The 21,604-nt window shown below is 46.4% G+C and overlaps 1 protein-coding gene and 1 pseudogene across 1 annotated transcript in view; both read right to left on the bottom strand.

The window, feature by feature from the left end:
• LOC124776414 (cAMP-dependent protein kinase catalytic subunit 3-like) overlaps positions 1-21,604 on the bottom strand; it is a 303,144-nt gene that overhangs the window by 21,393 nt on the left and 260,147 nt on the right. Inside the window, exons 2-3 of the mRNA XM_047251402.1 lie at positions 19,405-19,573; positions 3,879-3,988 (exon numbers count right to left, since the gene is read on the bottom strand). Coding sequence (XP_047107358.1) covers positions 3,879-3,988; positions 19,405-19,573 — 279 coding nt within the window. The remainder of the gene's footprint in view (positions 1-3,878; positions 3,989-19,404; positions 19,574-21,604) is intronic.
• On the bottom strand, positions 16,948-17,064 carry LOC124778333 (annotated as a pseudogene).

Genomic DNA, 21,604 nt, shown 5'->3' with positions numbered 1-21,604 from the left:
GGCCACTCTAGTCGAGCGATGTCATTATCCTGAAGAACTCATTCACAAGATATGCAGCATGGGGGCGCGAATTGTCGTTCTTGAAGACGAATGCCTCGCCAATTTGCTGCCGATATGATTACACTATCGGTCGGAGGATGGCATTCACGTATCGTACAGCCGTTACAGCGTCTTCCATGACCACCAGCGGCGTACGTCGGCCCCACATAATGCCACCCCAAAACAGCAGGGAACCACCACCCGGCTACACTCGCCGGACAGTGCGTCTAAGGCGCTCGGTCTGACCGGGTTGCCTCCAAACACGTCTCCGACGACTGTCTGGTTGAAGGCATATATGACACTCATCGGTGAAGACAACGTGATGCCAATCCTGAGCGGTCCTTTCGCCATGATGTTGGGCCCATCTGTACCGCGCTGCCCAGTGTCGTGGTTGCAATGGTGGACCTTCCTGGCACAAAGTAACAATGCGGACGCGATAGAACCGCGTTATTGGCCGTCTAGGCGTGGTTGAACTACCGACAACACGAGCCGTGTACCTCCTTCCTGGTGGAATGACTGGAACTGATCAGCTGTCGGACCGCCTCCGTCTAATAGGCGCTGCTCATGCATGGTTGTTTACATCTTTGGGCGGGTTTAGTGGTATCTCTGAACAGTCAAAGGTACTGCGTCTATCATATAATATCTACAGTCAATATCTATCTTCAGGAGTACTGGGAACCGGGGTGATGCAAAATTTTTGATATGTCTAACACAACGTTTAAATTTTGTGATGCACTGCGTACTGAAAGAACGCAATGAGACAGCACGCACGAAAAACAAAGAGTCACATGGCACTGGTGGTTGGGAGATACCTAGGGATTGTTCATTCTGCTAGGGTCCTCCTCCTCCTCCTCGTCCCTTCGGTTTGATGCAGCTCTCCACAATAATGTATCCTGCGCCAAATCTCTGTCTCTGCACAGCTACCGCTGCCAGCATCTATTTGAACCTGTTACTACGAGGGGCGGTCGATAAGTAACGCAACACTTTCTTTTGTGAAAGCGGATTTGTTTTATTCAGGATTCCAATGTACCATATTATTCACCATACCTTTCGCTGAAAGACCTTTTTAAAACAATCACCGTTCAATGCGACAGACTTAACGCTGTCTTACTGGGAGGCCTGTAAACCAGCATTATGCCACTCTACTGGTCGACGTTGGAGCCAATGTCTCGCTGCATCAATAACTTCCCCATCATCCATGTGTTGCTTCCAGTAGAATGCGTCAGACAGATGGAAGTCGGAAGGTACGAGATCCAAGCTGTAGGGTGGATGAGGAAGACTTTTGCGAAGTCTTGCATTGTCATGGAGAAGAAGTTCGACTGCATTTTTATGGCGACGGACAGAGTCGTTTCTTCAATTTCTTGACGGTAGCACAAAACTACACTTCAGAGTTTATCGTTGCAACAAGAGAGAGGACATCAAACAGAGTAGCCCCTTCAGAGTCCCACAAGACAGTCACCAGTACTTTACAGGTTGAGAATGTAATTTTGAACTTTTTCTTCGGAGGACAGGTGGTGTGGCGCCACTCCATGGACTGCCGTTCTGTTCCAGCTTCGAAGCTATTAACCCATGTTTCATCGTCTGTGACGATATTCGACAAAAACAGCCTCGTAACACGCAAGGAACTCTGCACAATGTTCCTTCGTTGTTCTTCATGCTTTTAAGGAGCGAGAAACCCAGCGGTCACACACCTTTGAGAACCCCACATGGTGGACGTGTGTGTCAGCACCTTACTTACTGAACGCCCCTCGGGCCTTAAACTGTCTACTATTTTGACTCCCCACACTTCTTTCTATTACCAAATTCACAAGTCCTTCATGCCTCAGTATGCACTGGATGGGATTATACTGTGGTATCACGATTATGTTGTACGATGATGAGGGAAGGGAGAGAGTCAAACCCAGTGCTGGTTCCACTCTTAATAGCATCAAGGACATTGCCGGCCTTAACGTCCCAGTATGACGGACGGATTCCTATCAAAAGTGACTAAAGTCCTTATTTGATGAAACCCTGTGGGAAAGTTTGGAATTTAATCGAAGGCTGACGCAAAGTCAAAGCAACAGTAGGCCGCCACCGTCCCCCCACCCCCTGCCAGCTAACTATTGGTGGTGAAGATTTCTTTTGCTGGCAGTATTCTGAAGGGCTACCTTCCAGTCCAGGACCGCCTTACTGGCAACTTTTAGCGACCTCGCGTGCAGATGTTGGCGAAAAAAAGGGAACTTGGAAAAGGACTTGATTCCCGACCTGTCACAGAGATGGGACGACGTAGAAATACACTCCTGGAAACTGAAATAAGAACACCGTGAATTCATTGTCCCAGGAAGGGGAAACTTTATTGACACATTCCTGGGGTCAGATACATCACATGATCACACTGACAGAACCACAGGCACATAGACACAGGCAACAGAGCATGCACAATGTCGGCACTAGTACAGTGTATATCCACCTTTCGCAGCAATGCAGGCTGCTATTCTCCCATGGAGACGATCGTAGAGATGCTGGATGTAGTCCTGTGGAACGGCTTGCCATGCCATTTCCACCTGGCGCCTCAGTTGGACCAGCGTTCGTGCTGGACGTGCAGACCGCGTGAGACGACGCTTCATCCAGTCCGAAACATGCTCAATGGGGGACAGATCCGGAGATCTTGCTGGCCAGGGTAGTTGACTTACACCTTCTAGAGCACGTTGGGTGGCACGGGATACATGCGGACGTACATTGTCCTGTTGGAACAGCAAGTTCCCTTGCCGGTCTAGGAATGGTAGAACGATGGGTTCGATGACGGTTTGGATGTACCGTGCACTATTCAGTGTCCCCTCGACGATCACCAGTGGTGTACGGCCAGTGTAGGAGATCGCTCCCCACACCATGATGCCGGGTGTCGGCCCTGTGTGCCTCGGTCGTATGCAGTCCTGATTGTGGCGCTCACCTGCACGGCGCCAAACACGCGTACGACCATCATTGGCACCAAGGCAGAAGCGACTCTCATCGCTAAAGACGACACGTCTCCATTTGTCCCTCCATTCACGCCTGTCGCGACACCACTGGAGGCGGGCTGCACGATGTTGGGGCGTGAGCGGAAGACGGCCTAACGGTGAGCGGGACCGTAGCCCAGCTTCATGGAGACGGTTGCGAACGGTCCTCGCCGATACCCCAGGAGCAACAGTGTCCCTAATTTGCTGGGAAGTGGCGGTGCGGTCCCCTACGGCACTGCGTAGGATCCTACGGTCTTGGCGTGCATCCGTGCGTCGCTGCGGTCCGGTCCCAGGTCGACGGGCACGTGCACCTTCCGCCGACCACTGGCGACAACATCGATGTACTGTGGAGACCTCACGCCCCACGTGTTGAGCAATTCGGCGGTACGTCCACCCGGCCTCCCGCATGGCCACTATACGCCCTCGCTCAAAGTCCGTCAACTGCACATACGGTTCACGTCCACGCTGTCGCGGCATGCTACCAGTGTTAAAGACTGCGATGGAGCTCCGTATGCCACGGCAAACTGGCTGACACTGACGGCGGCGGTGCACAAATGCTGCGCAGCTAGCGCCATTCGACGGCCAACACCGCGGTTCCTGGTGTGTCCGCTGTGCCGTGCGTGTGATCATTGCTTGTACAGCCCTCTCGCAGTGTGCGGAGCAAGTATGGTGGGTCTGACACACCGGTGTCAATGTGTTCTTTTTTCCATTTCCAGGAGTGTATGTATGCAGCTACACTGCACAACGCCACCACTGAAATACGAGCCCGGGTTACAATGTGTGGCAGGTGGCCGGGACACCTTGTCAACACGGCCACATCCGCTGGGCTCGTACTGCAGGCAGACTACCTGTACCAGTACCAACCTGTGTTGTTGCTGAAGCGGCCCGCGTTCCGCAGGTACGAGAACAGCTCCCCGCCGCACACGTAGTCGAACAGCATGTACAGGCACGTGTCGTCCCGGTAGTGCCACCTCCTGCAACAGCAACACGAGTACGTCAGATCACAGGCAACTGTCTCATGTATGCTATTAAAAATAACGTACGAAATCCGATACGTACTAGATGATTCTGATGGCTGAAGCATGTAATCAAGAAACATCTGAAAATTGCAGTTTGAGAGTTTTTCTGTAGACATTGTTTCCCGAACACAATCACAGTGAAACGCAACAAATACAGAATGGTAAAATAAGGCTTGCGTACTCAGAAAGAAAAAGGAGACATAGAAATGTCATCTCTTACAGAGATAGCGATGATCATCTCAAATAGGAGTTGAAAAACTTCTATTGCAAATTGTGTAATAGTCCTCATTCCACGAATGCATCATTTGTCATTTTTAAATTTACATTCTAGTGTAACAATCAAAGGGACTTTTTTTCTTTTCCTTCTTGTTGTATGACAAGTGGGGTTAATCTGCATAAAAATAAAAAAAAATGTTAAGTTTACTGTACGAGACAGATCAACTAAGAGGGTAGTCCCAAAAGTAAGGTCTCCTATTTTTTTATAAGTACAGAACTCTGTTTGTGTGGCGGTTGGTCATACTGTTATGAAGGGTGCTTCACGCGCTGTGTGTAAACATGCGCACGCCGCGCTGAGGCGCTGTCTTGGCTTGGCAGCCGTTGAGAATGGAGCTCCCGTTGGATGTTACCGCCAAGTACGAATTGCGCGCACTTATTCGGTTTCTGAGCACAAAGGGTACTGCGCCAATTGAAATCCATCGCCAATCGACGGAACTGTATGGTGAGTCGAGCATGGATGTCAAAAATGTTCGTAAGTGGTGTAGAGAGTTTGCAGCATGTTGGACCCAAATTCACGACGAACAAAGGAGCGGGAGACCGCCAGTTTCTGAGTAGACAGTGTTGAAGGTTGAGCAAAGCATGAGTGAAGATCGGCGGATCACTCTGGATGATCTCTACACGTTGGTTCCTGAGGTTTCCCGAAGCACCGTTCACAGAACTTTAACGGAAACATTGAACTACCGGAAGGTGTGTGCGGGTGCCACGCATGCGGCAACGAGTTGATGTTTCCCGTGCATTTCTTCACCGCCTTGCAGCCGAACAGGACAACTTTCTGGACTCAATTGTCATGGGTGACGAAACCTGGGCATACCTCTTTACACCCGAGACTGAGCAACAATCACGCCAGTTCATAACATTCTGAACAGCATGGGGGCGAGCTGGTATGACATGGGCATACAAAAACTGCCACAGCATCTACAAAAATGCATCGACATAAATGCATCGACATAAATCGTGAATATGTCGAAAAATAGCTAAATGTTCAAGCTGTAAAGTGATATAAACCATTGTAGAAATAAACAGGTCTATGTACTTATAAAAAAATAGGAGACCTTACTTCCGGGATTACCCTCGTATCACGATTTTACGCCCTTACGAGCTCTGCATCAATGCTTAACAGCAAACCCATTTTAATTAATTAGGGAGCGTACCTTCTAAGTTTTCACGAGTAACAACGAGACGGTGCTATTGCAATGTGACATTGCCATCGTTCTAAAATTTACCGTTTGTTACTGTTAAAACAAGGCCGTCTCATAAGTTTTGTTTGTTGCGAGCGTTTAAAAATAGCGTGTACGTTAAAATGTTGAAACTTCAAGTAGAGGTTTTTACTAGATGATTTTTTACTATTTTCATATAAACTTAATTCTACAACAAAGCCTCAAATAGCTTCGTTCTTCTTTTACTAATCACGAAACACTGCTTACACTTGGTTTGCAAAACTGCACCCGCCAACGGTGAATTTCGGGAAGGTCGACCAGAATTATGTCCCAAATAACATCGACTCCACGAGTAACATGATCGAAGAGGATGGACGTTCGACCCATCGTAAGACAAAAGGCATAGTTAGGCAGATCGAAGATTACATTACATTCAATATTCTATGAACACTTAGCTGTGGAAAAGATCTGTTAGCGATGGATAATGTATAGTCTGACCCCGGATCAAAAATATGTTCCTGTTACATAAGTGTAAGAAATTGCTTAAAAAAATTCGACTGAGGAAATGAAAAATCTGTATACACCGTAATCCACACATATTTTAAAGATTTATGTATACATGGTCTGCACCTCTTCCTCAATCACTGGACCGATTTCAACCAAACTTGCTATACATCACTTACTGCCTAGAAGAATCGGCGTGGAAGTAAAACCCATCTACAGGGTGTTTCAAAAATGACCGGTATATTTGAAACGGCAATAAAAACTAAACGAGCAGCAATAGAAATACACCGTTTGTTGCAATATGCTTGGGACAACAGTACATTTTCAGGCGGACAAACTTTCGAAATTACAGTAGTTACAATTTTCAACAACAGATGGCGCTGCAAGTGATGTGAAAGATATAGAAGACAACGCAGTCTGTGGGTGCGCCATTCTGTACGTCGTCTTTCTGCTGTAAGGGTGTGCTGTTCACAACGTGCAAGTGTGCTGTAGACAACATGGTTTATTCCTTAGAACAGGGGATTTTTCTGGTGTTGCAATTCCACCGCCTAGAGCACAGTGTTGTTGCAACAAGACGAAGTTTTCAACGGAGGTTTAATGTAACCAAAGGACCGAAAAGCGATACAATAAAGGATCTGTTTGAAAAATTTCAACGGACTGGGAATGTGACGGATGAACGTGCTGGAAAGGTAGGGCGACCGCGTACGGCAACCACAGAGGGCAACGCGCAGCTAGTGCAGCAGGTGATCCGACAGCGGCCTCGGGTTTCCGTTCGCCGTGTTGCAGCTGCGGTCCAAATGACGCCAACGTCCACGTATCGTCTCATGCGCCAGAGTTTACACCTCTATCCATACAAAATTCAAACGCGGCAACCCCTCAGCGCCGCTACCATTGCTGCACGAGAGACATTCAATAACGATATAGTGCACAGGATTGATGACGGCGATATGCATGTGGGCAGCATTTGGTTTACTGACGAAGCTTATTTTTACCTGGACGGCTTCGTCAATAAACAGAACTGGCGCATATGGGGAACCGAAAAGCCCCATGTTGCAGTCCCATCGTCCCTGCATCCTCAAAAAGTACTGGTCTGGGCCGCCATTTCTTCCAAAGGAATCATTGGCCCATTTTTCAGATCCGAAACGATTACTGCATCACGCTATCTGGACATTCTTCGTGAATTTGTGGCGGTACAAACTGCCTTAGACGACACTGCAAACACCTCGTGGTTTATGCCGGCCACATCGCACGGCCGACGTCTTTAATTTCCTGAATGAATATTTCGATGATCGTGTGATTGCTTTGGGCTATCCGAAACATACAGGAGGCGGCGTGGATTGGCCTCCCTATTCGCCAGACATGAACCCCTGTGATTTCTTTCTGTGGGGACACTTGAAAGACCAGGTGTACCGCCAGAATCCAGAAACAATTGAACAGCTGAAGCAGTACATCTCATCTGCATGTGAAGCCATTCCGCCAGACACGTTGTCAAAGGTTTCGGGTAATTTCATTCAGAGACTACGCCATATTATTGCTACGCATGGTGGATATGTGGAAAATATCGTACTATAGAGTTTCCCAGACCGCAGCGCCATCTGTTGTTGAAAATTGTAACTACTGTAATTTCGAAAGTTTGTGTGCCTGAAAATGTACTGTTGTCCCAAGCATATTGCAACAAACGGTGTATTTCTATCGCTGCTCGTTTAGTTTTTATTGCCGTTTCAAATATACCGGTCATTTTTGAAACACCCCGAACCTATCAAAGGGGTAGACGCGTAGTCCACAACGCGCGAGTACTCATAATTTATTCATCCAGTATTTGAGAATGAGAGAACTTAGTAACTTGGAACTAACTTTATATCTAATTTCAAACCAATTTTTTCTCGCTGGCAACCCCCACAATATTATAAAATGTAAAAAGTTTAACGCTTACTATATTTTCGCTGTTCATGCAGTTAAAGTGACGCCTCAGGCATGACGCTTTAGTTTATTACTTCTCTGCTACTAACCATTCGTAACAAGTTTCGCAGTAAACGTCCACATATGTCGTTAAATGCATCTAAAAAATTATATCATGGTACCACAGTTCTAAGATACTCGTACACTCCAGTCTACTTGAGGAAATCCCTGACACCTGACAGTTTTCAACTGCGAAGTGCAAGCGGCTGTAGGCGAAAATAACAGCTGTATACAGAGCTATGAAGATATGTTGCTATTGAGACCTTAACAAAATCGCATTGTAGACAGGCGAAGCAGCTACACCCATCGTTTTAGAAACACTGCTAGTAATCAAGTTCTCAGTTAAATGAACGTTGCACAGAATTTGCATTTTGTACACTATGTTCCTTGATTTGCATACTACACTTAGGCATCATGTACACAAGTATATTTCCTTGTACGATTGCTTCATAATGTCTAAGGCCTTTACACGAATCCATGCAACTGAAGTTTTTTCGATATTACACTACAGAAATAGTTCATTTTTTGTTTCGTTTCTAATAGAAACTGGGAAAATGACTATCTGGGCTATGCGAGTTTGTCAGCTAGTACACTGTACAGGGTTATTACAAATGATTGAAGCGATTTCACAGCTCTACAATAACTTTATTATTTGAGATATTTTCACAATGCTTTGCACACATACAAAAACTCAAAAAGTTTTTTTAGGCATTCACAAATGTTAGATATGTGCCCCTTTAGTGATTCCGCAGACATCAAGCCGATAATGAAGTTCCTCCCACACTCGGCGCAGCATGTCCCCATCAATGAGTTCGAAAGCATCGTTGATGCGAGCTCGCAGTTCTGGCACGTTTCTTGGTAGAGGAGGTTTAAACACTGAATCTTTCACATAACCCCACAGAAAGAAATCGCATGGGGTTAAGTCGGGAGAGCGTGGAGGCCATGACAAATTGTTGATCATGATCTCCACCAAGACCGATCCATCGGTTTTCCAATCTCCTGTTTAAGAAATGCTTCTGCTTTAGCCTTTTCCGTAAGATTTTCCAAACCGTCGGCTGTGGTACGTTTAGCTCCCTGCTTGCTTTATTCGTCGACTTCCGCGACTACGCGTGAAACTTGCCCGCACGCGGTCAACCGTTTCTTCGCTCACTGCAGGCCGACCCGTTGATTTCCCCTTACAGAGGCATCCAGAAGCTTTAAACTGCGCGTACCATCGCCGAATGGAGTTAGCAGTTTGTGGATCTTTATTGAACTTCGTCCTGAAGTGTCGTTGCACTGTTATGACTGACTGATGTGAGTGCATTTCAAGCACGACATATGCTTTCTCGGCTCCTCTCGCCATTTTGTCTCTCTGCGCTCTCGAGCGCTCTGGCGGCAGAAACCTGAAGTGCGGCTTCAGCCGAACAAAACTTTATGAGTTTTTCTACGTATCTGTAGTGTGTCGTGAACATATGTCAATGAATGGAGCTACAGTGAATTTATGAAATCGCTTCAATCATTATACGAAATAAACTGAGGTGGCAGAAGTCGTAGGACAGAGATATGCACATGAATTTACAGATGGCAGTGGTATCGTGTACCCAAGTTATAAAAGGGCAGTGCAATGGTGGTGCTCTTATTTGTACTCAGATGATTCATGTGAAGACGTATCCAACGTGATTATGGCCGCGCAGCGGGAATTAACAGACTGACACGGAATGATAGTTTGAGGTAGACATGGGACATGCCGTATCGGACGTCTGTAAGAATTCAATATTCCGTGAACCACAGTGTCAAGAGTGCGTCGAGAATATTAGGTTTCGGGCGTTACCTCTCACCACGGACACTATTAAGAGCAGCAGCGTTTGCGTAGAGTTGTCAGTGATAACAGACAAGCAACGTTGCATAAAATAGCAGCAGAAATCAATTTTGGCCGTAAGACGAACGTATCCGTTAGGACAGCGCAGCGAAACTTGGCGTGAATGGGCTATAGTGCGTCCGCAGAGGACCGACGCCAGTGCCTTTGCTGGCAGCACAAGATAGCCTGCAACACCTCTCCTGGGTTCGTGACTATATCGGTTGGACCATAGACGACAGGAAAACCTTGCCCCAGTCAGATGAGTCCCGATTCCAGTTGGTGAGAGCTGATGGTAGTGTTCGAGTGTGGTCCAGATCCCACAAAGCTATGGTCCTATGTTCTGGTTCAAAAATGGTTCACATGGCTCTGAGCACTATGGGACTTAACTTCTAAGATCATCAGTCCCCTAGAACTTAGAACTACTTAAACCTAACTAAGCTAAGGACATCACACACATCCATGCCCGAGGCAGGATTCGAACCTGCGACCGTAGCGGCCACGCGGTTCCAGACTGTAGCGCCTTTAACCGCTTGGTCACACCGGCCGGCACCTATGTTCTCAACAAGACACTGAGAAAGCTGGTGGAGGCTCCAGAATGGTGTGGGATGTGGTTATATGAAATGAAGTGCATCCTCTGGTCCAACAGAACCGATCACTGACTGTAAATGTTTAGGTCCGGCTACTTTGAGTCCATTTTCAGCCACTCATGGACTCCATGATCCCAAACAACGATGGATTTTTTATGGATGACAATACGCCATGTCACCGGGTCACAATTGTTCGCAACTGGTTTGCAGAACATTCCTGACCATTCGAGCAAATGATCGCCCAGATCGCCCGACGTAAGACCCATCGAACATTTATGAGAGTAATGGAGAGGTCGGTCAATGCACATCGTACTGGCAACAGTTTCGCAATTACGGACGGCAACGGTAGACTACTATTACTACTACTATATCCCTGAATCGATTTCAACCGCCGCGCGGGATTAGCCGAGCGGTCTAGGCGCTGCAGTCATGGACTGTGCGGCTGGTGCCGGCGGTGGTTCGAGTCCTCCCTCGGGCATGGGTGTATGTGTTTGTCCTTAGGATAATTTAGGTTACGTAGTGTGTAAGCTTAGAGACTAATGACCTTATGGACTCGCATTCGGGAGGACGACGGTTCAAGCCCGCGTCCGGCCATCCTGATTTAGGTTTTCTGTGATTTCCCTAAATCACTCCAGGCAAATGCCGGGATGGTTCCTTTCAAAGGGGACGGCTGACTTCCTTCCCCGTCCTTCCCTAATCCGATGAGACCGATGACCTCGCTGTCTGGTCTCCTTCCCCGAAACAACCAACCAACTAATGACCTTAGCAGTTAAGATTTCACACACATTTGAAATTTTTTTTTTCGATTTCGACCAAACTTGGTATACATATTACTTACTATGTGGAAAGAAATACTGTGGTGGCAAGAAGCAGTGGCCACCTATTGGGGTTGGGGTTGGTACCGTGAAGAGAGGAGGAGGAAGGGAGGAAAACATGGACAGAAAGAGAGTAGAATATGGACACAAACATGACAGAGGAGGAGAGAAACATTAGAGAGGAGGAGATGGACAGAGAGGCGTAGTAGCAAATGGACAGATGAAGATAAGAATAGGAGATGGACAGAAGGAGAAAAGAGGAAGTGAAGATGGACTGACTGAAGGTGGAAGAGGAGATGGATAGAGGGGGTAGGAGGAGGTGGAGATGGTGAGGGTCGAAGGAGAGAGTGGAGTAATAAAATTTGGAAATATGTACAATCCGGTATAAAAAGTGAAGCACCCATAAGAGGAGGAAGAAGCAGAATGAAACTTAACGGGTTGAGAGGATACGTAACGTTATTCGAGTGATTACAAAATCGAGTGAAATTTGCAAAGAACTTGGCAGTGTAAGCCTACTTATCAGTAGGGTGTAGCACCATGTCTGGCTGGATGCATGCACCCATTCGGATGGGAAGCCATTGTTTACTCTCCTCAGACAAGTTGGCCCACAGCGGCGGTTCTAACTTGGCCTTTATATCCTGGACATTAGCACAGGGACGGTGTCTACGTCGTATCTCGTCATCCACAGGTTCTAACGGCGACCGATCTCAGGATCTTGTAAACGAGAGAGGTCATCGGTCTCATCGGATTAGGGAAGGAAGTCGGCCGTGCCCTTTCAGAGGAACCATCCCGGCATTTGCCTGGAGTGATTTAGGGAAATCACGGAAAACCTAAATCAGGATGGCCGGACGCGGGATTGAACCGTCGTCCTCCCAAATGCGAGTCCAGTGTCTAACCACTGCGCCACCTCGCTCGGTCAAAACGAGAGAGCCTCAATATCACGCAGACAGTATATAGAGAGCTGTGTAGAGATACGTGCCATGTGTGAACTAGTATTGACCTGCTGGAAAATGTCACCACGATACTGTCACATGCTGGATAACAAACAAGGCTCATAATTTCGTCAATTATCATAATCTTTGATCTGAAGTCATACCCACGCCTGGAGTAACGCAGCTGTGCCTCCCCATAATATTGGAAGGATGGGACCTCTCCTCAGGTCGCCGACATACTCACTGACGTTGGACTTCTGGGGCAATGTAGAACAGCGGTTCTTCACTGAATACAATGCGACGACATTAGTAGTCTATGCTTCCCAGTAACGCACCATTCCAAACGCAGCCAATTGTGTTGTGGTGTTAACGGCAGTGTAAGCATTGGGCGTTAATTCCCTAGTCCGACTGCTTAAAGTCTCCAACTAATGGTGCAGGATTTCACAGAATGTTCCAGGAAGTGGAGGCGCAGATGTGGAGCGACAATGAAGGTGCTTAGTGCACGATATTGTGGTCTCTCCTCTGATCGACTGAACCCTTGAGGACGAGTATGCGCTTCCTGATGTTCCCATGCAGTCCAACATGTGGCCAAATGCCTCAAGTCAGCATATTCCACGATATGACCAGCCAGATAAATGGAGACCTACAATGGGCCCACTTCGAAACACTGCCACATGCTGATTGTGATGTGTCACCGAGGATGCAGCATCTCCGTGTCCTACAAAGTGATCACTCAACATCCGACGTCATTCACTCCCCTTATATACCACACCAGGCCTGCTAACAACACTAAACACCAACAACACTAAACACCAACAACACTAAACACCAACAACACTAAACACCAACAACACTAAACACCAACAACACTAAACACCAACAACACTAAACACCAACAACACTAAACACCAACAACACTAAACACCAACAACACTAAACACCAACAACACTAAACACCAACAACACTAAACACCAACAACACTAAACACCAACAACACTAAACACCAACAACACCGCCGGCCGCGGTGGTCTCGCGGTTCTAGGCGTGCAGTCAGGAACCGTGCGACTGCTACGGTCGCAGGTTCGAATCCTGCCTCGGGCATGGATGTGTGTGATGTCCTTAGGTTAGTTAGGTTTAAGTAGTTCTAAGTTCTAGGGGACTGATGACCACAGCAGTTGAGTCCCATAGTGCTCAGAGCCATTTGAACCAGTTTTGAACCAACAACACTAAACACCAACAACACAAATGCACTCTGGTGGCCATTCTACTTGTCATGTCTTCTAGGGACTTCACTTTTCTTATTAGTGTATTTATACAAGCTGAATTCTAAGAAGCTATCAACAGCCTGATGGTTAAAACATGAACCCAAGTGTTTCCACGAGAAGGATCGATTGTTTGGTTGGTTGGTTACTCTGGACATGTAGTGACCACTGCTTTGGTCGGGGGCGACCACCAGCGTGATGTGTGGAGTGACGTGACGCGTGGCATGGCAGGTAAAAGGTAGTGGCGCCGCATGCATGTGGCTCGACGGCAACAGAAGTGATGTGTTGTTAGCAACGCAGCACCATGCCTCCTTTGGACGATGGATGGTTTCTAGCTTCAGTACACATAATTAATGTTAATCAAGAAAAGCCTGAAAGTAGTTGTTGGGTACATCCTTACTGGAATACTAATGTGTACGAAGGCTGTGTCCGTAAGTTATTAAAAGAGTTGAATGTGTATCCCGTTTTCCCAGCTTTTTTCTGAGGATACAGTGCTATTTGAGGTGACTGTGGCTCAACCGTCAAAGTTAATATGAGAATATTTGCAGTCTGTAAATTTACCAACCACAACTCAAGTAATCTGGAAGAAAACAGCTGATCGTTACTAGGAACTATGGAATCTACCGAAATGATCCGTAGCTTAGACGGAAAGCACATCAGAGTTAAAGCTCCTGATGAATCTGGTTCAATATTTTGTAATTATAGAGGTTTTCCTTCCGTGCAAAGAATGGCCGCAACAACGCTGGAAGAATGTTGCAAGTAAGTTCTTTTGGTAATTTGAATGTGTTCGCCCCGTACCGTAACAACTTTTCGCGCGAAATCTCATTATTTTGCTGCGAATGAACACCATATACTTGCAGACAATTAGCTCTTGAAAGGTGCACATTTAATTACCAATCATAGGTGCAGGTTTAATTACGAATCATGTAGAGGAAGGTCTCTATAATCTTATTTTGGTATATTAGTGTCGAAGTTCCGGACCTTGGATAGTTCAGTTAATTGTGATAGGAATGAAATCTATGTGATACTTCAAGCTGTTTGTGTGTTTCATAATGGTGAATGCTCGAAGTTATCTGTGCAGCACAATATGGATCACACTGTAGAGAACTCACATCAGAACCCAGAAAAACCAAAAGCGACATACTATGGATTTCAGAAATCTGTTCTGTATGTTCTTTCTTAGTCCAAGTAAAACATTGTCTTGGCAAAACTAAGTGTTTATGTTGCTGCATTCCGAAATGTGGTATTACATTAAATGCAGCAAATCAGTGAAAACATTAGCAAACTTGTTTTAGAGAAAACCACCCTATATAGTTCTAGTTTCGCTGTATTCATCAAAGCTGTGATGGTAAATAGATGGACATTTCTCCATAAGACCATAAAAAAATGAATATTTAACTCAGGATCGACTGAATTTGTTGCATCTGAAGCAACAGTTAGATGCGTGCCTTTTGTCACGCCATGTGTCAGATTTTTTGCCATCGTCACCTCGGTGGACGCCTTCCCTTAGAGTTCGAATAACAGTTAATTCTGAATGGCTTAGAACCACTTCTTTGTTGCAAATCTTCGTTGAAATCCGGCAAAAAAACCTAAAGCGCTGCATCCTTCATAATGACAATGCCAGCTCCCACATGGCGCGTTACGAAACTCATTATTTGACGAAGAAAAAACACATGAATAATGTCTTGCGGCCCCTGAGAGGTTTTTTCCGTAATGTCAAGTAACAAATGCACTGAGGGATGATTGAAGGGAAGGGGGAGGGGAGGATTGGAGGAGGGGTGGGGAGAGGGAGAGAGAGAGAGAGAGAGAGAGAGAGAGAGAGAGAGAGAGAGAGAGAGACTATGCGACCAGATGTATCAGGGCACCCCTATGTAATGCGAAACTGGCCGCTAGAAGCCACGAGAGGCGGGCCCGGCAGTATAAAAGAACGTAGGGAGTACTGTGCTGTCGTTAGAGAAGCAATAACCGCAGAACGGGTCCGACAGGAGAACATGGACGAGTCATTTTATATCACCCGAGTAACACATCCATCAAGGATAATTCAGCCCTTACAAATCTTCCCAAGTCGACTGTTGGTATGTGATAGTGAAACGGGAACGCGAAGGAACAATCACAGCTAATCCGAGACCAGGCAGACCTCATGCAATGACGGTCAGGGACCTCTAGCATCACGGGAGCTGTCGTAGAAACTCGCATGAAATCAGCGGAATGAATCACTCTAGTCCCGAAGTGCTAATAGCAGTCCAGTTAGCACAATGAATGTCCATAGTGAGTTAAAAAGAATGGGTACATCAGTCGAGCAGGGTTCTGGTTCGGCGAATGCCTGAAGAATGTCATCTGCCATCACGGAAAAGGGGTACGCCATCTGCTGCCATGGCCACAGTGAAGTATAGAGGAGATGGTGTCGCGGTATGGGAGTATTTTTCGAAGTTAGGGTGTGGTCCTCTTGTTGCGTCGAAGAAAGCTAAATGCGAAAGGATATGAACACATTCGCCGGCGGGTGTGGCCGTGCGGTGCTAAGTGCGTCAGTTTGGAACCGCGTGACCGCTACGGTCGCAGGTTCGAATCCTGCCTCGGGCATGGATGTGTGTGATGTCCTTAGGTTAGTTAGGTTTAAGTAGTTCTAAGTTCTAGGGGACTGATGACCTCAGTAGTTAAGTCCCATAGTGCTCAGAGCCATTTGAACCATATGAACACATTCCGCAGTATAGCGCATTGCATACAGCAGAGGAACTGTTTGGAGTCGATGATTGTATCAGCATGACAACGCATCTTCTCATGAAGCAGCACCTGTGAGTCTACAGTCTGGACACGCCAGTCCATTCCAGGAATGTTGTTCTCCATAGAGTCCCAACCTGACCCCAATGGCACACTTTTGGGATGAGTCGGAGAGTCGACTTCCCCCCTGATCTCAGCGACCAACTTCACTACCTTCGGCTCTTTATCACGAACGGGGTGCCGCTCTTCCATAGCCATGAAGAGACCGCATTGAAAGTGCCCCAAGCCGTGTCCAAGGCGTCACGACGGAGAAGGATGGGAACACTCTTATGTTAATGTGCACCAACTGGTGTCCCGATACTTCCGGTCAGATAGTGCGTATCACTTCAAGCAGCTGTTGAATCCTTTGAAAACATGCTTCTGAGGTACGAACATCGTGTGGAAAAATGTTTCCACAACAGCATGCAAAACTGAATAAATTTTAAAGGTGAATATTTTGAGAAACAATATGTCGATTTGTAGAGAAATGTTACTGTTTCATTTTATATAAAAACTTAATATGTAGCCACCAGAAAACCTGTACGTAGGCCCGTTCTTAGCAATGGAAGTCTTTTGTGTGTAATAAATTTACAGAACATGAACGGAGTTTTCAAGCTACACATAAAAAGCACTCCGTCTTCAGGCCACAAGTGGCCCATCGGGACCATCCGACCGCCGTATCATCAGGTGAGGATGCGGATAGGAGGGGCGTGTGGGCAGCACACCGCTCTCCCGGTCGTTATGACCGTTTTCTTTGACCGGAGCCGCTACTATTCGGTCGAGTAGCTCCTCAATTGGCATCATGAGGCTGAGTGCACCCCGAAAAATGGCAACAGCGCAAGGGGCCTGGATGGTCACCCATCCAAATGCCGGCCACGCCCGAAAGAGCTTAACTTCGGTGATCTGACGGGAACCGGTGTATCCACTGCGGCAAGGCCGTTGCCAAACTACAGATAAGGGCCGCATAAATAATAAGGAAGAAAGAGTAAACGACCTCACTGTAGAGATCTCTTCAAGAAGCTGAACATTTTGACTACATCATGTGAGTATGTGAGTATTATTACCAATCAATTACAAACGTAAAACTGGAAACAGCAACTTCAACATAACAAAACAAAAATATGATCTTTTCAGATACTTCTACAACACTAACTACTGGCGACAATCAATTGAATACGTGAATAATGCAGGAAGGCGCGGCGCGCAGGGAAGAAGGGGGAATGAAACATCAATTGGGGTAACATTATTCACCACGTTGAGCCATGGTAAAATTTGCTCTTTTGAAGAGCGCGCCGCAGCGCGTAGTGTGAAGCAGTCGCCCTCCGTTTCTGGCGGTGGTGCCTCTGTGGCAATCGCAACTTTGGTGTCTCCCTCTGGTGGAAAAGGGGAAAGATTGCCTGTTCACGTGCATTTAAGGGGCGCTATAGGGGCGTCAGTGGCAGTTGGTCAGTCGGAGTGAGGCTGGGCCAGTCTCGCGCCAACAGTTGCTGGTCTGTCTCTCGCTCGCATTTGTGCGGCAGTTAGTGTCTGTCTGTCGTCGGAGTGCTAGTATGTCTGTCGTTTGGATCGAACTTTAAAGCCAGATAATGAGAGTGTTGCCACTCCGCCAGTAACAGAACTCAGCTAGTGGTCGCCCGATCGGGGCTGAGTTCCTGCATCTGAGTCTGCGCGTTAGCCCACCAGTCTGCTCGAGTTGGTCGGGCAACGGTCATTGGCGGTTGGATCGATCCGTTGGTCGGTCGCGCACTGAGACACAGGATGACTTGTCCGCCTTGAGCGTCGGCTCACTTGAGGTCCCCACGTGAGTCCAGTGGGCCGCGCCACATAAAAAGGGGTAGTGGCTTCGCGGCCGACACGAGAGCAACAGGAGTCAAACCACGACATCAGGCTGGCCGGTGCGAGCTGCGACGCCGTGAGACGGGAGATCGGCGCGCCTTCCTGCGTCCGTTGAAGCGGCTGGTAGCGGACGGTTCGGGAGAGCGTTGGGGGTGCTGCGCCATGTCTTCGCCAGAAATCGCAGTTTATTAGAAGTTAAGTGATGGGAGATATGTTGTTTCATTTACTTGTTAAATTCGCCGGCCGGAGTGGCCGTGCGGTTCTAGGCGCTACAGTCTGGAACCGAGCGACCGCTACGGTCGCAGGTTAGAATCCTGCCTCGGGCATGGATGTGTGTGATGTCCTTAAGTTAGCTAGGTTTAATTAGTTCGAAGTTCTAGGCGACTGATGACCTCAGAAGTTAAGTCGCATAGTGCTCAGAGCCATTTGAACTTGTTAAATTCTACTTGTTTTCTTGGTGAGGTCACCAGACGCTTGGTTTTACGGTCGTCCCACCATTCTTCTCCGTTTGCCCACCCGCGGGAAGATGGTTATTTATGAATTGGGTGGTCCGTTTGTCCCTTGTGCAGTAGGGGCGGGTTAGAGCAATCTGCGGTTCGGGTTGTTCGGTAATCGCCCTGTCAATCTGCCATGCGTTAATAGCTGCCTCTGTCATGTTTGTCGGATTCGGTCTTAACGAATTTATTGCTTAAGGTGTAAAGGCAGAATTCCTGAAATATGTTTTTCTCTTGCCTATCATCTTGAGCGGCGGCATATGTGTCATCTACAGCATGTTTGTACATTTTATGTAAGACTGCATTTCATGGGTTTTTATTTAAATGGTCATTTTAGTATATAAAGTTACCACCCTTCCACAGTAAGAGCTTTTCTTTTAAAAACAAGTTGCAGTTTCTGTGGCAAGTAATGTTTTTTAATGTGAGTGTTTTGTACCATTTCCATCCTTCCACGGGATGCATAGTTTGTGTGTTAGCACGAGTTGTTAAAAATTTTTAGTTTAAAGTAATCTCGTGTGTTGCAGATTTGCACCAGTGTAGTCTTTCAGAGGTTGTTGTGAGCGGTCGTTACTACGGCCGTGTTAAAAGGGAGCGGCAAGGTTCTCAGCCCAAAAGCTCATACTGTCAAAAAAAAAAAGTTTTTTTTTAAAAGAGAAAGGGTTTTTAGGAATAAAATTTCCATTTGTTGAAAGAAATTTGTTTTCATCAGTTACCCCCTAGCAACTACTTCCACGCTCACAGTGTGTTTGAATGTGTTAATGTTCTTGATGAATCGCTAGCAAATAAAGTAAATTCTTTAAGAAAAGATTTTGAAAGTAAATCCACGGTTCACACATAAACATAATTATACTGGCAACAAAAATCAGATGGACCCCAGAGGTGAGTTTGTAGATATTCTAAATGTTGACTGAAGGATCATATACGTATAGGAAAAATGCACGCTGTGGTACTCACAGGCTGATGATGAAGGGGTGCCGGACCTCCTGCAGGATGTTCTTCTCGTTCTTGACGTGCTCCACCTGCTTGAGCCGAATGACGTCGCCAATGGCGAGGATCTTCATGGCGCCGTACTTGCCGGTCGACTTCTCACGACACAGGCAGACGCGCCCGAACGTACCAGTGCCTGCAAACACACACACAGAACCAATGTCGTAATCAGTTCTTAAGTTCATAGCGGCGTAGTTCTGCAAATAGTACTTGAAATAACAATATTAATAAGGCATCCAGCTCGCTCCATACTGCTTCCTCCGTGGTAATAAGGGAATTAAGCAGACACTGAACGAGATCGAAATGGCACACTTCTTCGAGGATGAATGGCAGAATGGACTGTACTAACAAGGGAACCTCCCCATCACACCCCCCTCAGATTTAGTTATAAGTTGGCACAGTGGATATGCCTTGAAAAACTGAACACAGATCAATTGAGAAAACAGGAAGAAGTTGTGTGGAACTGTGAAGAAATAAGTAAAATATACAAACTGAGTAGTTCAAGGGAGGATATGCAACATTATGGACAATAGGAAAGCCGGAGCGCCGTGGTCTCGTGGTAACGTGAGTAGCTGCGGAACGAAAGGTCCATAGTTCAAATCTTCCATCGAGTGAAAAATTTAATTTTTTTATTTTCAATTTATGTGACAAACTCTTATGTTTTCATCACTTTTTTGGGAGTGATTATCACATCCACAAGAAAACCTAAATCGGGCAAGGTAGAAGAATATTTTTACCCATTCGCCAAGTGTACAAGTTAGGTGAGTCGACAACATATTCCTGTCATATGACGCACATGCCGTCGCCAGTGTCGTATAGAATATATCAGATGTGTTTTCCTGTGGAGGAATCAGTTGACCTATGACCTTGCGATCAAATGTTTTCTGTTCCCATTGGAGAGGCACGTCCTTTCGTCTACTAATCGCACGGTTTTGCGAAGCGGTCGCAAAACACAGACACTAAATTTATTACAGTGAACAGAGATGTCAATGAACGAACGGACAGATAATAACTATGCAAAAATAAAGAAAGTAAAATTTTCAGTCGAGAGGAGTCTTGAACCGAGGACCTCTAGTTCCGCAGCTGCTCACGCTACCACGGGACCACGGCGCTCCTAACCTTGCACTGTCCATTATGTTGCTTATGTTGCCCATGGACTACTCAGTTTGTTTATTTTGCTTATTTTTTCACAGTTCCACACAACTTCTTCCTGTTTTCTCAATTGATCTGTGTTCAGTTTATCAAGGCCTATCCACTGTGCCAACTTATAACTAAATCTGAGGGGGGTGCGATGGGGAGGTTCCCTTGTAAGTGTCCTAGGAAAATTAAACAAAATCTTCGACATCCGTTAATTTTTTCACATACGACAACGATAAAATACGCTTCTACAGTCGCATCCTTGCTCTTAAGAACGATTCGAGATATAAAGAAATCATAGGTGCGAAGCAGTTAACGATGGAAACTCCCACAGAAAGCAGTTACGTGGTAACAAACCTGTGACTAGCTGTGATCGTAACAACCAATCAACTTTCGATTACGGATTTTGTTGTTACGAAAGGAAAAAGTACATACAGAGGAAAGAAACTGTGCGAACTACAGTAATGAAATAAGACTATGCTCCTCTTTAGCAGCGTACTAATCAATGTACAGAGTAGATGTATATCTTTATGAAGTGGTGAGGTTAGTTACTGTAGCTTACTCTTCAACTGAATAGCTGCTGCAGCTGTTTCGTATACGCGTTTATTGTGACAAGTGTTAAACAATACGTATGAGATGTATTTGACATAGATTGCAGTGTAGATTACTGTACATATGGGGGACGCTAGTTTATACCTCCTGGTAAATCTTAACGCGCAGATCCAGATCGACTTCGTGCCTCGAATTAACCGCCATTCGTTTAGTACATCGGCCAGCTCGGTCCCTTTCTACAGGCGGCTTTCAAGCTCGTTTAAGCAAATGTCGGGCTCTTTCTAGCCACCGCCTCCTCAGAAAGCACGACACACGGTTAGCGAAAACAGTATAAAACTCGAAGAAAATTAAGAAGAGTCGAACTGATGGAGCATGCGAGTTCCTCTCTAAAAGTGCACCGACAGCTGTTTGCGGCCTAAGTATTTCCGACACAAAAGCTAAAATGAAATAATTGCCAAATCGTGAAATAGAAAAACGA

Source organism: Schistocerca piceifrons, chromosome 2, assembly GCF_021461385.2.
Source record: "Schistocerca piceifrons isolate TAMUIC-IGC-003096 chromosome 2, iqSchPice1.1, whole genome shotgun sequence".
NCBI classification, from domain to species: Eukaryota; Metazoa; Arthropoda; class Insecta; order Orthoptera; family Acrididae; genus Schistocerca; species Schistocerca piceifrons.
This window is presented reverse-complemented; position numbering and strand designations above follow the sequence as displayed.